Genomic DNA, 26,258 nt, shown 5'->3' on the forward strand with positions numbered 1-26,258 from the left:
TTTTTGAGCTCTTTCATGGCCTGAGACCAGTTCATGTTTTTCTTGGGGGCTTTTGATGTAGGCTCCTTGACTTATTCTGGCTGCATATTTTGGTCTTCTTTGTCACCAAAGAAAGATTACAAAGTCTAGGTCTCAATCTGAGTGTGTTTTTGCTGCCTGGCCATGTTCCCAGCCAACTTACTTTACCCTTGAGTTTTTTATCAGGGTATCACTGCTTATAGAGTATAGAGTACTTTGTCCCAAGCTTGAGGAGCTGTACTGTTTTTTTCAGAGTTACACAGCAAGTTCTGCCACACCAGCACTATTCCTTCCCCAAGAACCGCCAACCCGGACTGGACTCAGATCTAAGCTGACTCTGCACTCCTCTTCAGATCCGCCACTTAATTCCTCCCACCAGGTGGGCTTCGGGCCAGAAGCAACTGCAGCTGTAGTTCTGTAGCTGCACCACCTCTGCTGTCCCTGGGCACAAACTCCTTTCACTCTGTCCCCCATGGTTTTTCCCACTAACCTCTGTTGTCTTTGGTGTTTGTGGGTTGAGAAGTCTGGTAACTGCCAAAGCTCACTGATTCAGGGTGCTAGGGCCTATTCTGCCCAGCTCCTGGTCTGGTTGGTCCTTGCGGCCCATGCTGTGCTCTGCTCTGCCCTGCTCCCAGCTCTGTGGGATAGACCTTACCCGGAGACCACCCAGGCTGTCCTGGGCTGAAGCCCTGCTTCCCTCTGCTATTTCGTGGGTTCTGCAGTTCTAGAATTTGTTCAGAGCCATTTTTATAGGTGTTTGGAGGGATCTGGGTGGGAGCTCAGGCAAGTCCCTGCTTTCCAGCTGCCATCTTTGCTCCACCCCCCAATTTCATTTTAATGCTTTGTGTAGCTCTTGGGAATGTTGTGACTGTGCATTTGACACTTCTGCTATAAAATTCCTTCTACTTTCACAGTAAATGTAGCATAGAATGGGCTGAACATACTAAGATCCAGACAATCCTCAGTCTATCTACAAACACTGCTTTGACTATTAGTGATATTGATGCATTAAAATCATCCGCTGATTGAGTCAACAAATTGCTTAAAGAAGCAATCTATATCTATATCGACAGTCTCTCTATACGTCTAAGCAAAAAGAAAAGTCAGTAGCAAGTAAATTGAAGGAGGATATAGAAGTTGTCCTCGGAGAAAGGAACAAAGGAATGGCCTTAATCGTGGGTCCAAGGATGAGAAACCTCATTTTAAAAGAAACTTGGTAACCTTTCTTTATAGTGCTCAAAATAAGCATAAGTTAACAGATGGCCATGAATATAACTGCATCTAATATGCCAACGTCTGTTGTAGAAAATGGATAAGTAGAGACATTATGTGAAAAATTTGGAAAAAAGTTTCAAATTGAAACACTACCTTGTTGCTTAGTGACATCAATATAAAGGTAGGCAAAGTCAAGGACAAAGAAAACTATGCTAGAAAATATGGTTTGGATCAAGAAATGAAAGTGTCATTGGTCTGGAGAATACTCAGAATCCTTAAGTATGTATATCAAGAATACTCAATTTAGAAAGAGAGTTGAAAGGCCTTGGGTGGCAATGGATGAGCAACACAATAGAAGACGAAAGTAATGGTATCTTAACAGGAAATAACTACTGTTAGTTCCTTTTATAGTCAGATAATCATTTGGTTAGCACAAAGATCAAATAAATATCAAACTAAAAGGATAAAGATAAAAAAAATTGAGTACAATCACAGCATTTCTGAACTAGCCAATTTAAACAAACTGTTAACTCTCAAAAACTGTAAATGGATAAAAGTAATACTAAAATAAAATTTAAAAATAAAGTATTTTTTAGGAAACTTTACTAATCCTTCTTCCTAATGAGCATACTTCAAGTATTTGAAAGCTGTTTTTAAGTGCCTCCTAATCTTTTCTCCTCTTACTTCAACTGACCTTTATATATGGTCCCAAGACCTTTTACTAACAAATAACCTCCTGAGAATATACTGTCTAGAACCAAACACACTATTTCAAGTGTATTAGATATAACTATCATAATGGAGTAAGATATATTTGGGATGAGCTAGATAATTTCTTAACTTTTTATGATGTTTTGAAAATGTTTTTATGTAAGGTTTAGTAATTTCCTTTCATGAAACCAACCAAGTATGTAGTTCAGTAGTCTCAAAATATGGTTAGTGGGTATCTTTCATAAACATCATAAATCTGAATATCTGTTAGTCAAAATACAAACAAATCCTCGCCTGAAAAGTCTTGGTGAGGAAGTGCAAACATTATTGTATTTGTGTTCCATTTTGAATGGAAAAATTGAAGTCTGACCCTGAAGGAAAATGCATGATATATATTCATTAGCACAGTATATCATTAGTGCAATCATGCTGAAAGATAACTTGCTCTTATACAAGCAGTGTATTATCTTTACTATTTAATGTTCCAGTGCCTCGTACTTTGGGAAGAGGTGTGTGTGTGTGTGTGGGAGGGGGGTAGAGTACGCTGAGGCAGAAATGTAATGGTATCTTCTGAAAACATATAATAAGAGGTCTAGTTCTTCAAATAATGGGAAAGTGAGATAATTAATGATACGCAACATCGTTATTCATTTCTGTATGGATGGCCTAGATTTGTTTCTAGATTGCACCACTCACTAGGTGGTTTGTTTTCTCATTTATAAAATGGGGGTAATAGCAAAATTGCTAAATGTAAAAATCACTTGAAAAATTGCGAAGTTCCCTATAAATAAATAGCATTATTATTAAAAAGACAACGGCATGAAATAACCCATTAAATTTTTTCATATCCAAAGTACAAGGCAAAAGGTCAAAATATAGTTTTAAAAAATCTAAGTTCAACCAAAGTTCTTTTCTAACATTAGAATAATATTGGGAATTTAATTTTAATAATTCATTTTTACCTTTATTTAGTAATGTATGTGAGAGCTAAAGTGATTTAAGAGACCTTTGGTTCCATCTTGAACTAAACTTCAAATAACAAGCAGACTTTGAATTAAAATATACTTTGGTATTAAATGTATTGAAAGTAAATTTTAATAAAATATAGATTGTTAACATGAGATTCGGTTCAAGACCTTAATTGATTAGAAGGTTACGTTAAGACCATTTGACCCTGCCTCCTCAAATTTCTCATTTTAAATTAATCTCTCTGCTTGAGAGGTATGAAAACCATGCCCAACAAAATTTGTTTCATTTTTTGGTCTAAAAATACATAAACAGTTCTTAAAACCACCATTATTGTGAAAGAGAAGAAATCTAAAGAACAAAGAAAAAATATGAACATTACATATTTTAAGAGTCTTTATAAACTTTGGTTTACTCATCTCTCCAGTTTTCATTCCCAGAGCTTACCAGGGCCAGTCTAAGACCCCTGATGAGTTTCCCTTGGATCACTTAGGTTCTTGCCATAACTTCAATCCTTCTGAGGTTAGGGACCCCCAGGTTTTTGAGGTTCAGAGTGCTAGATCTTCAAGGCCCTCTACCAGGTCTCAGACCTTGGAACCCCGAGGGTATCCCAGTCTGACCAGTTTGACATAGCTCCCAGTGCCCCCGCTGTGTGCTCTGGGCCATCAAGAGGGAAAGGGGTTATGCTCTATTCTTGTTGTTTACAGACAGATAACCCTGAAGACTTCAGGTGTTTCTGTCCCTTCTTTTGTCCTTTTGAAAAGCCATGGGTTTGCTTATGCCATTACTCACTTTGTAGGTAGCCTATTTTCCTATTTCCTGTGGGCTGCTGACTGACTTTTTATGAAGTTCTATGTTAGAATTCACTTACTATATTTTCTTAATGGATTTCTCAATTCTTATTTAGTCTGGTAGAATTTTCAAGTTTTTGCTAGAATAGGTGTGTAGAAATTTGCTATTTTGCCTCTGTTCAGGTAGCAATCTTGGCTCTAAATTCTGTTTTTAGTTTCTTAAGAGAAAATCTTACATGTCTCATATTTTGAAATAATGTTTTTAATAACCAATTTAGCCACCAGGAAAAAGAATATGTCAAAGGAAGGAGAATTGTCTCTCAAAGATTTATTAAGTTTAACTCATATCCCAAAACTCAATTTTACCAAGAACAAGGAGTACACCTGTGACTTTGTTGGCATATGGGCCTCATTTGTGAGGAAACTCCCTCTACCATTCTAGGTTTGCACCCTCTCTGCAATTGGCTCACTTAGAGATTAAGTGACTTGCTCAAGGTCAAACAATCAGAAAGTGTCAAAAGCCAGACTTGAATCCAAGTCTTCTTTGCTTTGTAGCTTATCCTCTAACAACTATGGCATGCTATCCTTTTTACCAAATAAAAGTAAAATCAAATAGACCTCTTTGTTGTCACATTAAGATGCTGACTATAACTAACAAAAGATCAAAGCATCTAATTCAGTCACATGTAGTCAGAAAGAGTAAGGTTAGAGAACCATGGCATAATTTTTATTTATATAAAACTATTGTTCTATGAGGGCAGGTAGATGGTTCAGTAGATAGAGTGCCCATCCTGATGTTAGAAAGACTTGTCTTCTTAATTCAAATCCAACCTCAGACAATGATTAGCTGTGTGACCCTGAGCAAGTCACTTAATCTTGTTTGTCTCAGTTTCCTCATCTGTAAAATTAACTGGAGAAAGAAATGTCAAATCTCTCCAATATCACTGCCAAGAAAACTTTACAAGGGGTCATGAACATTCTGGCAGGACTAAAGAGACTGAACAACAACATTTTTCTATGAATGGGATTCAGAGACAGCACCATGACATTTTTATATCGGAGGCCACAGCTCTGTGTCAATGATACCTGTAAGTCACATAATGTTGTGTAAATCACTTCATTTCATTTGTAAAATGGGAGAAATATTTGCACCTGTTTCATAGCTCTATTATGATTGAATGTGAGAGGTAAGGAAAAGATTCAGAGATGTCTTCATAGACTCTTCCTCAATGATGGTGAAAACAGTGACTCCATTATAAGAAATTGGGAATTTGGAGGTTTGGGCAGCTTTTACAAAAAAGAACCAACCAATCAACAAGCATTTACCGAGTGCCTATAATTTTGCTCCAGGCACTTTGCTTAGATTCTCAAATACAAGACAAAAATTGAAATACCTTCCACTTTCCTCTTTCAAGAAGTTCACTATCAGTGGAAACTACATGTACATACACAGAGAAAATAATACAAGATAAACACAGAGCAGTTAAATAAAAGGTAGTTGGGGAAGGGGGGCAATGGTAGATGAGGGGCAGAGCAGGAAAATTATTTTGTAGAAGATGGTGCTTAAGCTCCATTTTGAAGGAAGAGAGGGATTCTATGAGAAGGAGTTGAAGAAGCAGTGAATTCAAAGCAAGGAAGCAAAGTCAATACAATGGCATACAGATGGGAGGTAAAGATGGTTGAATTGTTGTGTTTGGGAGGATGAATGGACAACCAGGTAGAAATATCTGGAAGCTATGTAGAAACTAAAACTTGGAGTTTAGGGGAGAGGTTGGGGGAAAAAAGCTATAGATTTGGGAGTCATTCCCACAGAGATAAGGATTAAAGTCATGAGAGTGGATGAGAATGGATAGGGCAAGCATGTAAGGAAGGAAAGAAACTCCTCAGAAAGAGCAGTTCCAAAGAAGTTCAAGGCCTAGAAACCAGAATGCAAGGCATTCAGAAGTGAGAGGCAGTGGGATGGTGGAGGAAGGCAACTGTGACTGTTCTCTAGATGTTTAGAAGTGAAGAAAAGAAATATTGAAAGAAAAGAAATCTACTTCTTTGATCATACCATCAGCATGACCATAACAAGGAAGAAAATAACCTATTCCAAAACTGGTGATTCTGATGACTCCTCTGAGGAGGTTGTAAAACAGGGGCTGTGTCCAGTAGTGCTCTTCAGAGGCAGAGAAGGGCAACTATAAGTAATTAGTTCATATGGATAGAAGACACCTATCCCATGGTTTGCGCTGATGGCACATTTGGAGACAGTACAGTTTGGGAGAAATAAACAGCTAGATCTTGTGCCATGAAGAAGGTCCCCATCCCTTTTTGTTCTTTTTGGGCCTTCGTTTTTAACTTTTTATACAATGATTCTGAAACAAATTAAACTTGTCTAAATCACTAAAAAAAAGGGGAGGGGTGACCATTGACAGTGACACGTGCGAGTCCAGTGGCCTCTTTGTGTGGTGCCCAGAAAGGGGAACGGAGGCTGCAGCTGAGGGAGCTAGTGGCAGGGGCAAATTCCTTGGTTGGGTTTTTTCTACCCGCCCTTATCCTCGGCTGGCCCCCTGACTGGCTCCTTCTCCCCTCCCTCCGCCATTCTTTCCTCTTGCCTCCCCTTCCCCTCATGCATCCTTTCCCTTACCCCCTCCCCTGTGGGGGCCAGGTGACAGTGACCAAGGACCAGGCCAAGTGAGGCCTGAGCAAGCAAGCGGTGGGTGGCAGAGTGCTTAGTTGGCGAGGGGAAGGCTGAGGCTGTCGAGAACTCACAGTTGTGAGGGCTATGACACCATTGGGGTTTTCTTGGCAAAAATACTAGAGTGATTTGCCATTTCCTTCTCAAGCTCATTTTAGAAATGAGGATAGTGAGACAAATGGGATTAAGTGATTTGCCCAGGCTCACATCTAATAGGTGCTGGAAGCCAGATTTGAACTCAGGATGGTGAGTCTTCCTGGGTCTGGCACTCTTTCCACTATGCTACCTAGCAGCTTGTTTCAGCAATCCAGCTAGCAGCTACTGTGGCCTTGTAAAACCAACAACAACCAGCTCACAGAATGCTCCAAGCCCAGGTTCTTTTGATCTGCTTTACTAAGGAAAGCAATGTCAAGGGCTTAACAATCTTACTTTAGTCCAACATACAAATATCATCCACACAGCTCAATGGGAAAAGCCAGCACCCTGAGCTTCAGAGCAAATACAAACAAATTACAAAAATACATTTATGAACAGACCAAATACAATTCATAGTTATCAAGGAACCATCAACATCTGAGTTCTGCCGGGAGCTCAACAAGGCTGGATCAGAGTCACATGCCACTACTGCTGTGGCTCAGAGCTCTTAAAAAAGAAAGCCAGCCTCTGGTTTTATATATCTTGTTCAGGATCAAAGGTGAGTCACACATGTGACTCACCCATGTGACCTAAAATCATCACAAAAATGAGACTTAAACCCACTTAGTCTAAAAGCCTCTGATGTCACAAACATGTCTCTCAAACCCATGTAAACTAGGCTTTCCCTTGAAGCAAGGAGGTCATCAAAGACTCCTAATTTAATCAAGGAAACAAAGGCCAAACTCTTCAAGGGCACTTGGTTGAATAAGTACTAAGAGCCCATCTTGATTGCCAATACACTGCTCCAAAGAAGGAACAGACTTATTTTATTTGTCCCAGAAGGAAGACGCACAAGCAATGGGTAGAAGCTGCAAAGAAGTAAATTTAGGCTCAATGTTAGGGGAAAAAAATTCCTAATTAGAGGTATATCACTGAACTATACTATTTCAGGTAGTGGTGAGTATACTCCTCAAGGCAGGTCTTGAAGCAAAGGCTGGATGACTACTTGGCAGGTACAGTATCTTATAACTGAGATTCCTAAAGCCTGGGTTGGACCAGATAGCCTCTGAGCTCCTTTGCAACTCTAAATTCTATGGTTTTTAGTGCATTACAGTATAATGAAATAATTAGAAGATGGAGCACTGGATTTTGGCAACCACAAATAGGCCACTTTGGATGGAATATAGCACATGTGTTAAGAGGACTGATATGAGAATCAATACATTTGGATAGGCAGGAACCAGATTATGATAGGCTTTGAGTGATAAGCTGAAGAGTTTCTATTCTTCGAGAGATAACATGTAGTCATCAAATCTTCCTGAGCAACGGGAGGGAGGCAAGGTGACTTGATCAGATCTATGCTTTAGGAAAATTGCATTGAGAGTGATGCTGGAAAAGAGAAAGTGGAAACTGGGAAACCATTGATGTGTCTATGGCAAATGTCCAGGCCAGAGTGCTGAGGTACTGAAACTAGAGTGGCAGTCATGTGAACAGAGAGAATAAGATGGATATAATTCCAATAACAAGAAAATCCCTAGTACATCAAAGATCAACACACTGCAACTGTTATCTGTACTTCTGTTCTCAATCTAACAGCTTGTTTACTATCCTCATTAGGTAGTCTAACCACATCAGAAGGGCCTTTGAAAAACCAATAATTAACCTTAAGGAGCAAAGAATAAATACAAGCATTTTTTCTACTTTGTTATGACCAAGAAATAGCATTCCAATGAGCTAATAGCTTATAAAGACATTAAGAGTTGATCCTTTAGGTTTAGACCAGAGATGAGAAATCAGTCTCCACTGGCTTAGAATAAAAGTACAAATACAGGGTGCCCCAAAAGTCTGAGCATAGTTCTAAGCTTTAATAGATTATCTTTCATCTTTAGTAGCTTAAAAATGAACTTAGACTTTTTGGGATAGCCTGTATATTCACAATTTAAAATTTTAATCTAAATTGGTGAAAAATACACAATAGATAGATACAGGCAATGGTGGTTGGTCTTTGGTTTTCCAGTTGTGTCTGACTCTACATAATCCCATATAGGGTTTTCTTGACAAAGATACTGGAATGGTTCACCATTTCCTTCTCCAGTGGTTTAAGGCAAAGACAAGTTAAGCAACTTGCCCAGGGTTGCACAGTTAGTGAGCTTCTGAGGTCACATTTGAACTCAGGTCTTCCTGATCTCAGACTCATTTCTCCTCCTGCCTCCTGCCTACCTGTTTCCATGTAGCAATGGTAGACGAACATAAAAGGAAAGACATATTACCACTAGATTGTCCAATACAAAGGAAAGATTTACTGCTTTTAATTGGAGAGAGGAGGGAGAGAAAAGAGATTAAAATATTAATCAGGCATCAACCAAGACACACATAAACTCTATGAATATCATTATAAAATACTTTATGGAAATCAAGATGGACTTAAAAACTGGAGTAATGTTAATTGCAAATCAATAGACCAATAAAATCTGATAAAAATGATAATACTCACAGACTAATTTACTTATTCAGTGTCATCACAATAAAACCTCCAAAAGATTACTATGTAGAGCTAGAAAACATAATAATGGAATTCATCTGGAGGAATAAAAGGCCAAGAATCTTAGGAAAATAATGAAAAAAAGTATGAAAGAAGAGCAGAACCAGATCTCAAATTAAACCATAAAATTATTTGCTACTAGTTAGAAAATATTAGCATGATCGATCTGTAGAAAAAGCTGGATATGTGACACATTGAAGCAGATGAATCTGTTTGCCTAGTGTTTTATAAACTCCAAGACTCTAGCTATTGGAGTAATACTATTCAAGATCCTGGGCCTGGGGCCTTGAGGATGGCAGTGCCCACCAAACCAACAGATCTAGTTCAAGTGTAATCCCTACAGCCATATTTGAGGGGAGAAATCATCGTGGAGATGCTCACCTTACTCATCACTGCCAGAAACAACTACTGATAAACTGCCGTCAAAAGGCTAGTGGGCATAGAAGCATTGGGAGTGTCAGTACTGTTCATATTTGCTTCAAGTTTTGCTTTTCCTTTTCTTTTAAATTGGAGGCAATGGGAGGGAAGGAATATAGATGCTTATTAACTGGAAAATAAAATGAAATGAAAACATATATTAATCAGGCAGCTCTTAATATTGGAAGAAAAAGTTTTGGACATTTAAATCTCCTTCACCAAAGTTAAATCACCTCCAAAAAGCAGGCCAGAAAATGTCCATGGTATTAAGCTACTAAATATTACTGGCAAGGGTTCAATATACATATTTTTTCTCCTTCCCTCCTCTAAGAAATATAAATTGTATGTATGTAAACTTGTGGCCCAGTACCCTAGAATCTAGGGTTCTCTAAACTTGTTTCAGTCTTAGGGGCCTCTCAAAAATCATGTTTCTTTGATTCATTTTTTCACTCAGAGAAATATAGCTAAATAGGGAAATAAAAGGAATATATATGACTGAAACATCGTTTGTAGCCAGGTCTTTATAAATGTAGTTACAATGGTTCCCAGCTCTCATGTAGGAACACACTATTAAAGAATACCCATTGATAGCAGGTATAGAGTAGGCCTTATTTTACCCTCAGAACATACAAAAAACAAAGAATTCATAGCTGCCTATAAACAATATAATCCTCCTTCCTTAATGGTGACTCTCCAAGGGTCCTACGTAGTACCCCAGACTCAGAGTGCCACCCTGTGGTTTGAACTCTCCCCAGATGGAAAACAAATTTTGAGTGTTAAGAGATAGTAACTCTTCCACATTCCGGTTAGTTTCAATTTCACCCAGGTATCTATATAACCTTTTCCACCCTAAAATCTTGGGTTCTACCCAAAAAGGAAATAGACTTTGGATAGCTGGAAAGGCAAGCCACTTCCCACACTGCCACACTGTCTAAATAACAGTAACAGAGCATGGCAAAACCAAAGGTTTGTTTGTTTGTTTGCTGTTTTTGCTTTCTTCATGTCATTGTAGCTGAATTTTGGGAGAAATTAAATACACGTGGGAGAACTAAAAAGTCCCCTTATAATAATCCAAGTGAACCAATCATTCCTCATGTGTTGGTCCACAACATCTCAAATCAAATCAATTTATATATAATTTTAACTGTTAGGTGGTATTGATTGCTACTATCAAGAATGATCCAACACTAGGTAGTCTCCCTAATCTAGACATCACTTAATGATTCGCTCTACTGAGTGGAAGTGCTAGAGAAGTGACTAGCTCATTATGGTTCTCAGAAAGTTTACAGTCCTCTCCGTTTCCCTTTCCCCCTTCCTCCCTCCCTCCCATATTTTGTTTACTGGCCACACTTATAAGCTCTACCATGAACGTGGATTATTATAGTTTCACCCAATCAAAATCGGCTCTCTAGCTCCAATGTCTGGATAACTCAATCGCTTCTCTGGACCTGTAGAATTTCATTTAGTCTTAGTGATCTTAGGATAATGGGGACACCTGCCCATAGGAACAGAAACAAACATGCTTCAATATTGCATACAGCATTTTACTCTTGGCATAGAATGAATACAGAAGACAAAGCAATACAGAGTAACACATATGCAACAGAGCTTCACTCCTGTAGATAATTCCAGACTAAGGCAGCCCCTAAATGATCCATGGGCCACATTAAACCTAGGAGTTTCAGGAAACACATAATTCAATTTATCGAACTTCCACAGTCATTCTTCTCAGGAAAAACAAAGAACTAGCCAATATGATATATCATGGAACTATTGTTGAAGTCACATTTTTCAGCAGGGCCAGCCATTAGTTGAAGATTCAGGAACTCTGCCAGGCAGTGAAAACTGAAAACCCTGACAGCTTGTGCTTTTCTGACACAAATCTGACTGTTTGTTGCCATAGTTAGCTCATCCTTTGTAGAGCATGGAAAGAATCCTATAGTTGCCAAGGAGTCTCTCTTAGTCCTGAAGTCTGTATCACCCTTCTACTATTACCACTGTATCAGGTCATTTTCCATTGTACTTCCTGACTTGTTCTCCACTGAAAGCTATATATATACCAGAGAGAAGGCTTGAGGAATAAAAAAGGGATGCTACGCAATCAAGGGCCCAAATAAAGGCCATCCTGTAAGCTCATCAAATTAATCAGCTAATTCCTCTTATTGAGTCCTATTTCGGCTATCCAAAAGATGACTAGAGAACTACCATATTACCCAATCTTCATCTCAAATTCCCAATACAGTAATATTTACATATTCAGTCAGGCAGTCAATAAATGCCAAGGACTAAGAGAAGCACTGGGAACACAAGGAGAAGAGAATGATCTATAGTGTCAAAGGCTGCAAAGAGAGGAAAAAGGAGGAAGACTGAGAACAAACCATCAGATTTGGCTTTTAAGATATCGCTGGTAATTCTGGAGAAAGAAGTTTGGGGTTAAATGATGAAGTCAGGAACAAAAATGTAGAATTAAGAAGAGAGTCAAGAGAGGAAATGGAGGCATATGCTGCAGATGGTCTCCTTAAGTTTAGTCACAAGAGACAAAAGAGATATTACAATAATTAGTAGGGATCATAGGATCAAGTGAGGGTTTTTGTGGATAGAGACATAGACATGGACATGTTTGTAGCCAGTAAGGAAGCAGCCAGGAAACAGGGGGAGGTTGAAGATAAGTAAGAGAGTTGGAATGATATAGAGACAATATGCTGGGAGAGATAGAATAGAATAGGATCACTTGCGCAATTAGGATTCCCCTTAGTAATGAAAAGGGCTACCTCTTCACTTGAGACGGGCTTAAATAAGAGGTAATCAAAGAAGACATCAAAATGATATGAGATGAAGAGGGGGGAAGAAGAGATAGCTCTCAGCAAATGCAGTGAATGGCCTCAATTTTTTCAGTAAAATATGAGGGAAAGTCCTCGGGTGAGAAGATGAGAGGAGGAAAAGGTATGGGAAGTTTGAGGAAAGATGACAATGTTTGGGAGAGCTGCTATGGGGAATGGGACAGTGAGTTAATTAGGGAGGTGTAAAAGGGTTGACTAGCAGCAATTCTTTCATATAATGAAAAAAACATATAAGGGAGATACCACTAGTTCCTTGCTTATAAGAAGCAAATGTTTATTGAGATGAAGGTGTAGGGCATTTTCATTGTTCATATATATTTCTTCCCTATAATGAATATATTATCTAACCTCCCATATATCTTAATATGTACTCTTTCAGTATAAATGTGGTTATATTTTTGTTACATAATCAGTTTGTGTTAATAAGATAAATTTACAAATATTCAGATGGCTCTGCCATTCTTCCAATGTAAACTTCCCCTCCAATGATTCAAATCACAACTCATCCATGCCCATCCAAAGTATACTTTCCATGCTTTCTCTTGAAATTGTAAGGCTACCAGTATTTATAGATGCTTATCCAGACTTTATTTTCACATATAACTAGTCTATTATTTTCTTTATCACATGACATTTTTTACTTAGGTTCTTCTTCGTAGTTCCTTTGTATTTGTTACAGCCTGCTCACACTATGAGTTTCTCCACTGGTCTGAGTGATTCTCATTTTTAACTCTTATAAGATTATAATATTTCATGACTTGCACCCATAGTGTAACATTGATTAGAATACAAATATTAAACAGATAGGCCATTGTTCTAGGGAGAAGTTTGGGTTTCCTAAAGGCAATTTGAAATTTCCCCCCAAAAAGCCCACATGCCTCTTTCTGTTTAATTCCAGACCAATTCATTTGTATAAGATATATATATATATATATATATATATATAGATAGATAGATAGGTATAGATAGATCAATAGATACACATATATGTAAATATACATATATATGGAGAAAGACAGAGATAGGAGTTCTTTAGGTGAAAGATATAACCTCGAACAATACATTTCTTATGTGCACAAATATCCACACCTAAAAACTATTCTGTCTCTGTGGTCTGAGTATACCAAGGGAGTTAATAATTAATGTTCATACCAAGATCCTACTAAATACTTTAATATAAAAATAACCACAATTATGGACCAACTTTATACTGTACAAGTACATACGTAAATATATGAGAATATATGATCATTCATTTTAGGTAAATAGTACATATAGACAATGAAAATTCACTGTATGTTCATCTCAGTAAACATTTAATAGTTTCCTATAAGCAAACTTTACTCCAAGAATGAAGGACAACAACCAACCAACCATAAACAGGGGACTTAAATGGTATTTCTTTACCTTGCATGTTCTCATTTTGCTGTTGTTTTTCAGTCATTTCAGTTGTGTCTGACTCTTTGTGATCTCATTTGGGGTTTTCTTGGAAAGGATACTGGAGTTGTTTGCCATTTCCTCCTCCAGCTCATTTTATATATGAGGAATTGAAGCAAACAGGGTTAAGTGACTTGGCCAGGTCACACAGCTAGTTCCCATACTATAGGCCAGGGCTGTCAAAATACAGCCTGTGGCCCGCCTGTGGGTTTTAATTTTCATGAGCAAAAAAATAAAATAATAATTTGCATGGAATGCATATTGGATTTTTTAATACCATCACTCACAAATAATCTCATTGATGTTAATTTTCTTTGGTGTTTTTAAGCAGTATTATGGACTGAACATATCGCATGGAATTTTCAGTCTATCTGTACGACGCAAACTAGTCAGTATGCATCTACCTTTATACTATCATGTTGTTGCTTTGCTGTTTTGTGTTTGCTTTTGCGCTTCCTGCCTTTGCCTGCCATATTGATGATGCGCATTCCCCCACTTTTTATTAGTGTACTGTATTTCTTTATTCTGGGTGCGACACTCGAATAATTATTTTATTTTAATGTGGCCCTAAGATAACCTAAGGTTGGACAGCTCTGTCATAGGCAATACCATGGCACTCCAGAGTACTAGCAAAGGTCCATACTTGCTAATAAGAGACAGCAAAAGTACAAATAACCTTGAGTTCTAAGCTTTTTCATCCCTACTTTCACCTAAGTTTTTTGTAAACATTTGAATCCTGGTTTGTGAAAGACTTAACTGCTCAAGCTAAGGCTAATGAAGGCTGTGACTCCTGCCTGACTAACACTGAATTAATCATTGAAGCAGAGGCATCTTGGTAGAAAAGTAGATACAGAGCTGAATCTGGAGTCACAAAGACATGAGTTCAAATTTGACCCCAACACTTACTAGTTGTATGATACTGAGTATATCTTTTAATCTCAGTTTCAATTTCATCTGTAAAATGGGGATAATAATAGCTCCTACGTCCCAGGGCTGTTGTGAGGATCAGATGAAATAACATATGTAAAGCACTTTGCAAGCAAACCATAAAGTGCTATATAAATATTTGCTATCATCATCATCATCTTCATTATTAGCCAAATAATTTTAGAGGTAAAAGGAATCAAAGATTATTTGCTCCAATCCATCTCAAGATTCTAGCTCACAAATAAAGAACCTTAATCCCTGAGTGTTTTGCTGCAGAGTCAGAACTAGAACTCAGATCTCCGGATCCCCTGATCCCATTCTTTCCACAAGACTACAAAGGCAATTTCTCCTGCAGTGACCAAAAGCTCAAAAAGACTGTTTCTAGCTGTCATCAATGCCACATTAATAAACCTATACAAAGTCAATTGTCCCCTTTCAGTTTAGAAGATTTTCACTATATATTCCCCTGTAAATGGCGTTGTGGGATAGAAATAATATTCAGTTTATTGATAGAACATGTTATATTAGGGTATTATTGTTTTCAGTATCTATATTTTTAGGTAACACCATTAGCAAATAAAATTCTACAAAATAAGCCAAATTGAAATAAGGTACTACCATAGCTGATTTAACTTTGAGCTGTTTTTTTGCATTTTTTTTGCCTCAGGGATACTGAAAAAAATGCATCATAATATTTCACATACAGTTTATTTTCTGCATGTTATTAGGGGAAAAACTTTTATATTACACAAAGCACTATATGGATATGAGTTGATATTATATTGCTTCTTAAAGAAGTGACATGTACATCTTTGAGAGAGGAAATATGGTATAAAACAGTAGTTCCCAACTTTTTTGGTATATAAGGATGCTTTTCTAAATGCCAGAGACCCAAGCATAGTAGTTTTTGAGTAAAATCACATGATAACAAAATGACAATGCTTGATCTGCAAATGAATTTGAGAACCTTTCACAACAATTCCACAGCTCCCGCAGCAGCAACCACTCACTTATAGTGTGGAAAGGGTTTGATTAGATGATTTCTCAGATCATTCTCAACTCTAAAATTCACTGTTTCTAAGAGGCAATGATTTCTTAATCCTAGAATAGCTTTCTGGATGTCAAATTAAATGAATAGCTAGAGTTGAACCATACTTCATTCACATGTATAAGGATGCTTCAAACAAGCTGCAAATTAAAAGTACCTCTTTCATAGAAAGCCAAATCTATTTCAAAATAACCATTGCCTTTTAAGATAACCATTCCTTGCAAAGTGGTGTGCGAGCTTTGGAAGAGACAAGAGCAAACACTTCTTATTCTAATAGGATAAAGGTTAAGTATAATACTGTATGACCCCATCAACTACTGACGTTCATGCCATGTTATTGTTAGTGTTGCATGTTAAGCTAGCAAATTTTCAATGAACTTGTGTTGGCTTTACCACAGACACAGATGTTAGGCGGACTCCTTTGTTCATAAGGTTCTCATTATTAACTCAAACCAAGTTGAATATTTGACTGAAGGAAAGGACCATATCATTGTTTTCAGATTTCACTCTATGACTTAACTGGACTACATCTGCCAGTTTTAGAAATACCAAGTACTTCTTGGCGCCAGCCCTGGCGTCTTGCTCTATGACTACCACCCTAAATGTTTCAGTTTGAGGAAGTCTCCTCACCATCAAAACAATTTAATAAAAACTTAAATTGTGATTAAGAGTTACTCATCAATTGACAGAATATACCAAAGTTGTGCTATTTATGAATTATTCCACATAATATTTTAAGTCCTGCAAAGAGAATTCATGTTTAAAACAGAGTAATCTAGAAAGCCAGTAAAATGTTTTCATGATTTATAAAGTCTGTGTTATACTTGAAACCATATTTATTTAATAGGTAGGCTGGCACTCTACAGGACAGTCCAATCTGCTTTAAATCTATTCTGAGCCTTTGGGTAGCTTAAGGGACTTTCTGACTATAAATTTAATTCCTCTCTTCACCTTTGTGCACTGATATCCTTTAGCATGAATGTGATGGAGATATACAAAGAAATGCTTAGTTTTTATACGCATAATGATGAATTAAATAAGGTTAAAAGCCAATTATAAAATATTAAAGGCAAAACCCTTTAGAACTTATAAATGTGACCCCTAATACTAAACATAGAAACTATTTTATAAACCCAATTAAAGATTTAAGTTAAAAAACAACATAAAAGAAATTACAAAAGGTTACGAAATTACTGCTTCCATGTGTGTGGATCACCAGCAATAACATAAAGTGGGTAATACTGAGAAACCATCTGTGACGCTTGTTTGAAACAGCAATGTATTCTTGCTACAGCAAAAAGCCAAGGAGCTTGCACTGTGTCCATCTCTGGGTACTGGGTAAATGCAGCCAGGTCCCCAATATAAAAAGCTATGAAAATTCCCCCACAGTTATAAAGGATAACTTTCCTTTGCTGACTATGAGTCACTTCTCCTTCAATTCTACAGAAGGATTTCCAATTCATATCATAAAATTTTAGGATCAAATAGGACATTAGAGGTTATTTAGTTCAATCCTCTCTCCAATGCAGGAATCCCCTCCCAACATTCCTGATAAAATCCAGCAGTGGCTTAAACATTTCCAGGGATGGAAAACTAACTGCTTCATGAGATGCCCCAACCCATTGATGTACAGCTCCAAATATTAGAAAGTTCTTCCTCATATTGAACCAAAACATGCATTCCTATAAATGCCACCCATCTGCTTATGTTCTACTCTCGAAAACACAGGAGAACAAGTCCACTGAGGTCCCACCTAACCTATATCCCCTCTCTTACATCAAAGTCTTTCAAACATTTGAAGACATGCCACTCTCTTTTCTCCAGGCTAATGTCCTTACTTCTTTCAACCATTCCCCTTACTACATGGCTTCTAGATCCTTCATTATTCTGTTTTCCTTCCTCTGAATTATCACTAGCAGCCTATTGAAATTATGGAAACCAAAATTGAAAATAATTTATATGTTGCCTGATTAGTGCAGAGAAAAGTGAGATTATTTCTCCTCTTCCTCTACCCATTTCTTTTTAAAACAGTCTCCTGAGAAAGGATGAGAATCTGGCTCTTAGCAAGTTAAAGACATCAAATTTCAATACAACACACAGGCACGCACACACACATACACACACACACACGCACCTCTGGCAAAAAAAAGAAGAAAGCCCACCATAGGGAAAGTTAATACCATTTATCAGAAATATGTAACTACATAATCCAATAGTATTAGTGAGAAGTACTGAGAAAGGTTAGTTGATATACAATAACATGAAAAAATGATACTATTTATCCAGACACGCTACTTTAAAGTTGTATTTGTCTGTGCTTACCATGCTGTATGTCTTTCATATCTAAATGAAGGCTTGACATTAATATCCCAACTGCTTGTGATCTTTTGTTGCTTAATAACTTTACAACCTGCTCAAGATAGAAAGGAAAAGAGAAAAAAAACAGGAGTTAATTTGCAATCCAAGCATATGATTGGTTAATTATTTTGTAATACTAATTGCCATTCTAGCAAAGAAACAATTTTGCGCCAGTGCTTAAAATGTGAAGGACTTGCTGTCATATGTTATATTTAAAGAGATTTGCTTATTTAGGACCATTACACGTGCGCATGACCCAACAATTTATTAATAGTCTCAATTTCATAATTTCTACCCATTCTCTCAATGGAGTGGCTCATCAACAAGTATTATTCCAATTACTTGGGTAATTGGTTTATTCTCCAGGATATCAGCTATTACCCATACTGGGCTGATGCCTAAGATAGGAACAAAAAGTTCTTTTTAAGGTGGATACTTGTAACACTGAACAAGGAAAGTCAGCATGACAAAAAAATGTCCCATCAAGTTGCTGTCTCATGATTTTTCCTACAGTGTAGGTTTAGACTACATTTTATACAATACTTTTAAAAACTATGCTGTTTGCTGGCAGTATCACTATTTTTGTGCTCTTCATCCATTTTAGGCTGAAACTTTCCAGAGAAATAATAGAGTTCCATCCACGACTCCAATGGCTATATCAGGTTTCAAAATGCTTCGCCATTTGTCTATTAGTTTATCCCCCAAGAACCCCAATAGTCTTCCTAAGATAGTCATGAAGGAGTTTCTATAGAGCAAAGTTTACATATGTGTGTATATGTGAATATATATGTATACACACATATTTTATATAGGAAATCATATTTTCACATTTTATTCATATATATATATATATATATTCACCAATATCCAGCTTTAAGTTTCCTCTATCCCAGAAGTAGGCCATATTTATGACACTTCAAGTTTTTACTAACTCTCTGATGTTTTGTTTTACAGCTGCTTAGAAAAACACTCAGGGAAAAGAAAAACAGTTAAGGTCAAATTACCAGAAGTGACAGCTGCCTTAACAGCTATCATAATTGCCCACCAAGCTTTCCTTTTTTTGGTTGAAATTGGGTCAATCAGAGAACTAATAAAATAATCTTAGCCATCTGTCACACAAAGTCACAAAGCGAAACAATATTTGTAATTGCAATAATAGCTTTCTTGGTTCTCATGAGGAGGGAATAAAGAAGGGAAAAAATTCAGAATGATCAACCACAACACTACACCCCTTTGTGAAACTTAAGGTTAAAATGCCTCTTCTGGAGAAGGGGCAATGTTTCACAGTACATCTCACCTTTTATACAGATTTTGCTGTAGTAAATGGAGCAAAATTAAGCACAAAATCTATGGCAAACTTTTTTTTTGGGGGGGGGTTTGTTTGTAAATATAATTAAATCTCTGAGTTTCACTAAGGATGTTGTTATTGATTTTTAAAACTACTTGAGTTTTAAGCCACTTGGTCTACCAAAGCCACTCGTTTAAAAACAAAATCTTCCCTTACATGAAAATCTAGCTTCAGAAAAAAAAAAACACAACAATCTCTTCTTCTGGAAATTCTCTCCAAGTTTAAAAGAACAGTGTCTTCATTCTTAGCTACTTTGCCAAAAGAATTTAATCAAGATCTTAAGAGAATATATACACTTGTTTGTACATTTATTTGAGCATCTGTTTAACCTGAACCATTCAAGTGAGAAAATATATATTTAAGTACACATTCAAGGTATTGAATGAATTAAGGAATATAGGCTCATTGGACCATAGATTTACAGGGTATTCAAAGGCCCTCAGGTTCAAATTCCTCATTTTACAGTTGAGAAAACTGAGGCAGACAAAGTATGACATCAGGTCTTTCTGAGCCCAGGCCCAGATGGTGTTCTATCCACTAGGCAGCCTGGCTTCCCAGGAAGGCACCAGGGAAGAGTACTTAAACAAACAATATTTTTACTGGAAGATATGTAGAAGTATGTTAAAGACATAGAGGATGACCTATGAATGTCTATGGGAGTCAGCATATGCCTCTAGAGTGCCTTCCAGTTCTAGATAGAGGATTCTATCATCCTGTAATTAGACAACTAAAACAGGACCTGAGCTCAGTTGAAAGTGACCTTGAAATCGGCCAGCTCACTAAAGTGATGGGAATGGAATTCAGAGAGCAAGGAACTAAGAAGTGAATTAGTAGTGAGAAAATGGAGGTATCCAATGTATAATAAATTATCTCTCTAGAAGTGAAGTAGTGAAGAGAGAGGATTCCTACAGACACAATGTTGAGATTTTAATAGAAGAGAAAGGGAAGGAGTGAGAAAGTCACTCTGGAGGTAACTGAAAATGAAGGTAGGGGAATGTTACCAAAGTTGTACTTCGGGCTTCTGGGAACTTAAACACGAATTAACATCACGAGGTCATGATAGGCAACACTGTGAAGTCATCAGTGTTTGTGCCTACAGGATTCTTTCTTTTTTCCTCTCCTCTCCTATTTCCTCCCATTACATTGTTTTGTTTGTTTGCCAGGAGCAGGCAGAACTCCTAATTAAAAACTATTATGGAGAAACTATCCTATAAACGTTTCCCTCTTCCCAAATTGGACCTTGACCAGAATCCTGGATATGAACATTAAGTTTACAATAATGAATTCTTACAATGCCAATCCCACTATCTCAGCTCCTCTTGTTCGCAGCACCTGGAACAGCAGCAAACACAAGATCATTAGGTTTAGAGATGGGAGCCACCTTGGGGATAATTGAGGCCATTCCCTGCATTTTTATAGGTAAAGAAACTGAGGGCCAGAGAGATTAAGTGGATTGCCAAAGGTTATTCAGATAGTAAAGTAACACACCTAGAATTGCAACTGAGGTGCTGTGAATTAAGTTTCCTGGCTCATTCTGCTTCGTATCTCTTATATAACATTTAAACACAAATATATACACTAATGTATGTCTTAGATATAATACTTCAGCTATGCAATGTCTCTGTAAGTGAGGTCCAAGTTATTTTAGGTGGGAAAACTTAGGCAGCATCATATACTATGGCATGATAGCTTAAAAGAAAATTGGGGATTTTTATTTTGTTGTGTTTAAGCTGCAATTTTGAGACGCCTGTGCTCACTGACCCTATTGTTCCTACTTTTTGTTGTTCAGTGATATCTGACTCTTCATGACCCCATTTGGGGTTTTCTTGGCAGAGATACTGGAGTGGTTTGTCATTTCCTTCTCCAGCTCATTTTACAGATGAATAACTGAGGCAAAGAGAGTCAGGTGGCTTGCCCATGGTCACACAGTTAGCAAGTTCCAAGGCCAGATTTGAACTCAGGAAGATAGGTCTTCCTGACTTCAGGACCAGCAGTCTATCCACTGCACCACCTTGCTGCCCAGTTGTTCCTATTTATGAATGACTAAATCGGCAGAGAAAGAATGGTGTAAGGTTATACACACACACACACATATACACACATGTATGTATACATATATATGTATATGTATATACACACATACATATATGTATATATACACATATATATGCATTCTTCCTTTTTCTTCCTCTCTCTCTCTTTCTTCTTGTAAACAATCCTGTAATTACTAAAACAGAGGAGAGTATCAAATCTATCATTTCTAGACTGAAGTTGGTTACAGAAAATACAAAAAAGATGAAAAAAGCAACCCTCAAATTTATTCACAAAAACTGCCATTCTACAAGATCCCATTGATGTGTTAAACAGGAATAGACATCACTAATTTTGTTTAGCCATGTTTTGTATAAACCACTTTGGGAGGTAGAGAAGAGAGGACTGTGGTGAGAGTGAAATTGCTTAAGTTCTCATTCACTTACTTCACCTTCTAAATAAGGTACTTATAAAGTAACACAATATAGTACTAATTCACTAAACATGGCCATTAGCATATGTGCCTAAAGTAATTCCCACAGTGAAAATGAAGGAAAAGGAATCATACTAGGCAGAAGTCTAGGCCTACAGGCTACAGACTATCGTCGCCATTAAAATGAAAAACAACAAAAGGCTAGTAATCAAATCTCTAAAACATCTAACAACATCAGACAATCTACAAAACTCCTTCAGCTTGAGACCTGGAAGACTTTTGGGAAAAAAAAGTTTCAAAATATAAAGGAAACTAAAGTTTTGTCAGTGGGCTAAATGACTGTGTCAAAGGCTGCCTGGCTGCTGAAAGCTCCCAGTGTCAGTTGATAAACAAACTATATGCCAAATTTGTTCCTGATCAGATAACATGAGCCCAGCAATCACACACATACACACACACACACACACACACACACACACACACACACACACACACACACAGGAGGGGCCAATGTTACAGAGACAGAATCAATGTATGAAGATTATTTTTCTCTTCACTGACCATTGCTCACTCCCTTCACCCCAGTCGCTTTTAGATTCAAGAGAGATGATTATAGATAATCTTTAAGGTTTGCAAAGCACTTTATATACATATATGAAATGTTATTTTTTCCCTTTCAACAACCCTGCTAGGATTATCCTGAGTTTACATATAAGGAAACTGAAGCAGAAAAAGATTAAGTCACTTATCCAGGATCACACAGCTAAATGAGTAACTGAGGAAATATTCAAACTTATCTCCCTGATTCAGTCCAATGTTCTGTCCATTACGCCACTAGAGTAATTATGATGTGAATGGTGAGAACAAACTGGATAGGAAAGGTAGTGAATAAAGTAAATAAGAATTGGAAATATAGATAAGAGGAAGAAAGAAGAGTCAAGGATGACATTGAGGTAGTGATATTGGGTGGGCAATAAAAATAATGAAGTTTAGAGAAGAAGAGGTATTTAGGGGGAAAAGAATGAGTTTTCTCCTAGACTGAGAATCACAGAAGCATGTGTAGAGCTAATAATATTCAACTGACATTCAGGGGATGTCACTTAGCTGCTCTGACCCTCAGTTTTCTCATCTCTAAAATGAGGTGGTTGGTCTAGATGACCCTTCATATGTATTCTAGCTCCGAATCTGTGATCTTATGATTCTCTCCAAATCCTAAACATGGCCATTCATCCCAAGATTCAGGGGCCTATAGCCTTCTTCCTCTTCTTCTAAGAGAACTCACTTCCATAGAGTCTACTTTCTCGCTTTTCATGCAGATGACTCTTAATTCTATCTCATTAGCCCTTCTCACTTACGATCCAATTTCATACCTATAAATTTTTATTGTTCATTTATATTTAGATGCTTTGCCATGCGCTCAAGTACAGTATATCCAAAATTTAATTCATAGGATCATAGATTTAGAAATGGAAGGAACCTTAGAGGTTCTCTGGTCGAATCCCCTCTCAGTTTATAGGAAGGAACTTGAGGTACAAAAAAATGGGTGCTTAATAAATGCTTATTCCTCCCTTCCTCTTTTTACCCAGCAATGCAACTCTCCTACTAATTTTTCCATCAACATGCATTTTTTAAAATTTCTGTCCTTTTTTCCACCATGTTTCCAATCTATCTAGAGACTCTCTCACTCCAACATCCTAAGTACTATTGCTAAATGAATGTCCTTTCCCTCACTGTCACTTCTCCACTCAAAAACTTTTAATAGTTTCCTATTTCCTAACACTACATGAATCTCTGATTTTACCAATCTGGGTACTCCCTCCAGTGGTGCAGATTACAACCAACCTTTGCAGGACTGGATACCAAGCTTTCACTAGCTCAGTAGAGCCAATTGTTAAATTTTCAGTGTGAGAATTTATAGCTCAGGAAGTATAGAATGTTATATATTACATCTTGATTTATTGTTTTACTTGTGGCCTATACTTAAGAAAGTGATGGAGAAAATATTAACAATGCAAACTGAACTTAAAAGTATGTTTCATGTGCTTTTTTCTTGAAAGTTAATTGTCAAGAATTTACCAGCACACCTCTGTATCTATCCCTCCTCATTCTCATGAAGTCTAATCTATCCTTCTTGAATCCCAAGAATATTCATCATCTAAACCAGAGGTGTCAAATAGGTAGCCTTCAAAACTCTCCAATGCAGCCAGAATTAGATTAAAAAAGTATTTGGGAAATGCTTAACAAAATAAATTAAAATACAACAAAAGACAGATAACATTACATTTTAAAACTAAGAGGCACAGAGTAGTAGCCTCCATTTCTACTTGAGGTTGTTGCCACTGATCAAGACCCATCCATAATTTAAATTCCATATTATTCAATACCACCTCCCCTTCCTCCCCTTACCCCATACATACAGTGCCACTTGAGAATAGGGTTGAGAACAATGTAAGAATTAAATAAATGCTTGCTCCTTGAATGACTAAAGCCAAAAGCAGTAAGATAATTATTTGTATAATTTTCAGCAAAATCAATATTTTTCTATATTACAACATGACAAAGAGGTGATGTAAATACATAGAGTTATCATACTTTCTTATACAAAAGGAGGGACAGCTGAAGAGAAGGATTTATTAATACATTGAATAATTATCAAAAATAGAATAATTCAGAAGAGTGGAGTTGCTGGAAAATTGGGAGGCCACATCAAACACATATACACACTTTTTTTTAAATCAAAACTGGAAATATTACACTGAGCCAAACAGACAACTAAAAAGTACTTAACGATGCTTTGTTTTGTTTTGTTTTAAGGAATAACTGTATATATTTTTTAAACAAACAAAACAGTAGTTTGTTTGCTCATAATCACATAGCAAAGGCCACACAGCAAAGTCAAGACTGGAAGCTCGGTCCCTAAAAGCCTGGCACAGCTCTCTCCTATGGCAATATACCACCTCAGAGGGAACACATTACTTTCCTCTGAAACAACTGGCACTGACTCATGCTAGAGACTTTGTACTACAGGACAGGAATGAAGGGCCAGATCCAGTAAGTTAAATCCCACTCTGAGCAGAGCAAGATAAGAAGAATCAACTACAGAGATTAGGCAAAGGTGAATTCCAAAGCAAAATCTCAGAATGTGAAAAGCCATTGCTTCTCATAAAGGCGCCAGAGCAAGGGGCCCTATTCTAGGTGGTATGCAGTACACTCAAGGACCATACAAAGAGCAGCCAAAAACACTTAACACAGGCAGGAAAGCAAGAGAAGAATGAGAATGACCACTAAAAGGCGATAAACTAAACTAGAAGCTTAGGACTGGAATAAAATATTGGGAAGGAATAATCTAGTCAAAATTTCATTTCTCAGGATTCCCCCTCCCCCTGTTTTGATAAACACTGTATAATGGAAGGAACATTGAATTCCCTTATAAATCTCAGATCTGCACCCTGAACTTCCTATAGGCTACTACCTGGATGCTCTACTTTACCTCCAAACCAACCTTTGCAACAACTGATCTAATATTTCCCCCAAACCTATTATTCTTCCTTAGTTCATCGTTTCTTTCTGGGCTATCACTATTCATCCTGTTTCCTAGTATCAAAATCCTAAAGTCTTTTCCATTGTTCCCAAATATCATATCCAACCAGTTGCCTTTTTTCTCTGCATGTCTCTTGAACTAATTTTTCTCCTCTGTTCCCACTACCATTATCCTAATTCAGGTTTGGTAATATCAAATTGGACAACTAAAATCACCTAACAATTTCTTCCCACTTACACTTTCTGTCACATAGTCATCCTGCAAAATATCTCTGGTAGGACTTTCTGAATAATCTCTTTAGATAGATGATAGATAAATAGAAAGATAATTTCTTTATTACCTGAATAAAATTCAAATTCCTTTGCCTGGCATTACCTCCTACACTTTGATGCCACTCTAACTTTCCATTCTTGTCAATCAAACAAAAAGTGTCTATTAAGCATCTACTACATATCAATCTCTGCTAGTTCATATTACCTATCTTCATTTGGTTTTCCAAATGGGGGAACTACTTACTACTCTGGAACAAATGTATATGCACTGCTTTCTCAGTGCAGTGATTCTGCTCATTTTTCTTTATCCTACCCCTTTAGACATTTTATCTTCTAAAGTTCAATTCAAGTCATTATTTCTATGACGTCTTACCAGATTTCTCACCTTCTCTGACCTTCTAGTAAATCACAGCTTCCCTCTTTCAGATCTCACTTAATTTTGCAAGTTCCTGTTGACGTGTGTGTGTATCTGTGTGTGTGTGTGTGTGTGTGTGTGTGTGTGTGTGTGTGTTCATGTGTAGTAAGACCAATGTCTCAAATGGGTTGGA

General features: G+C 37.1%; 1 protein-coding gene across 1 annotated transcript in view; it reads right to left on the minus strand.

Annotated features, from left to right (window-relative positions):
* Nucleotides 1–26,258, minus strand: part of FMN2 (formin 2) — a 478,670-nt gene that overhangs the window by 253,416 nt on the left and 198,996 nt on the right. Inside the window, exon 8 of the mRNA XM_036757134.1 lies at nucleotides 18,050–18,137. Within this exon, the coding sequence (XP_036613029.1) occupies nucleotides 18,050–18,137 (88 nt within the window). The remainder of the gene's footprint in view (nucleotides 1–18,049; nucleotides 18,138–26,258) is intronic.

Source organism: Trichosurus vulpecula, chromosome 4 (assembly GCF_011100635.1).
Source record: "Trichosurus vulpecula isolate mTriVul1 chromosome 4, mTriVul1.pri, whole genome shotgun sequence".
NCBI classification, from domain to species: domain Eukaryota; kingdom Metazoa; phylum Chordata; class Mammalia; order Diprotodontia; family Phalangeridae; genus Trichosurus; species Trichosurus vulpecula.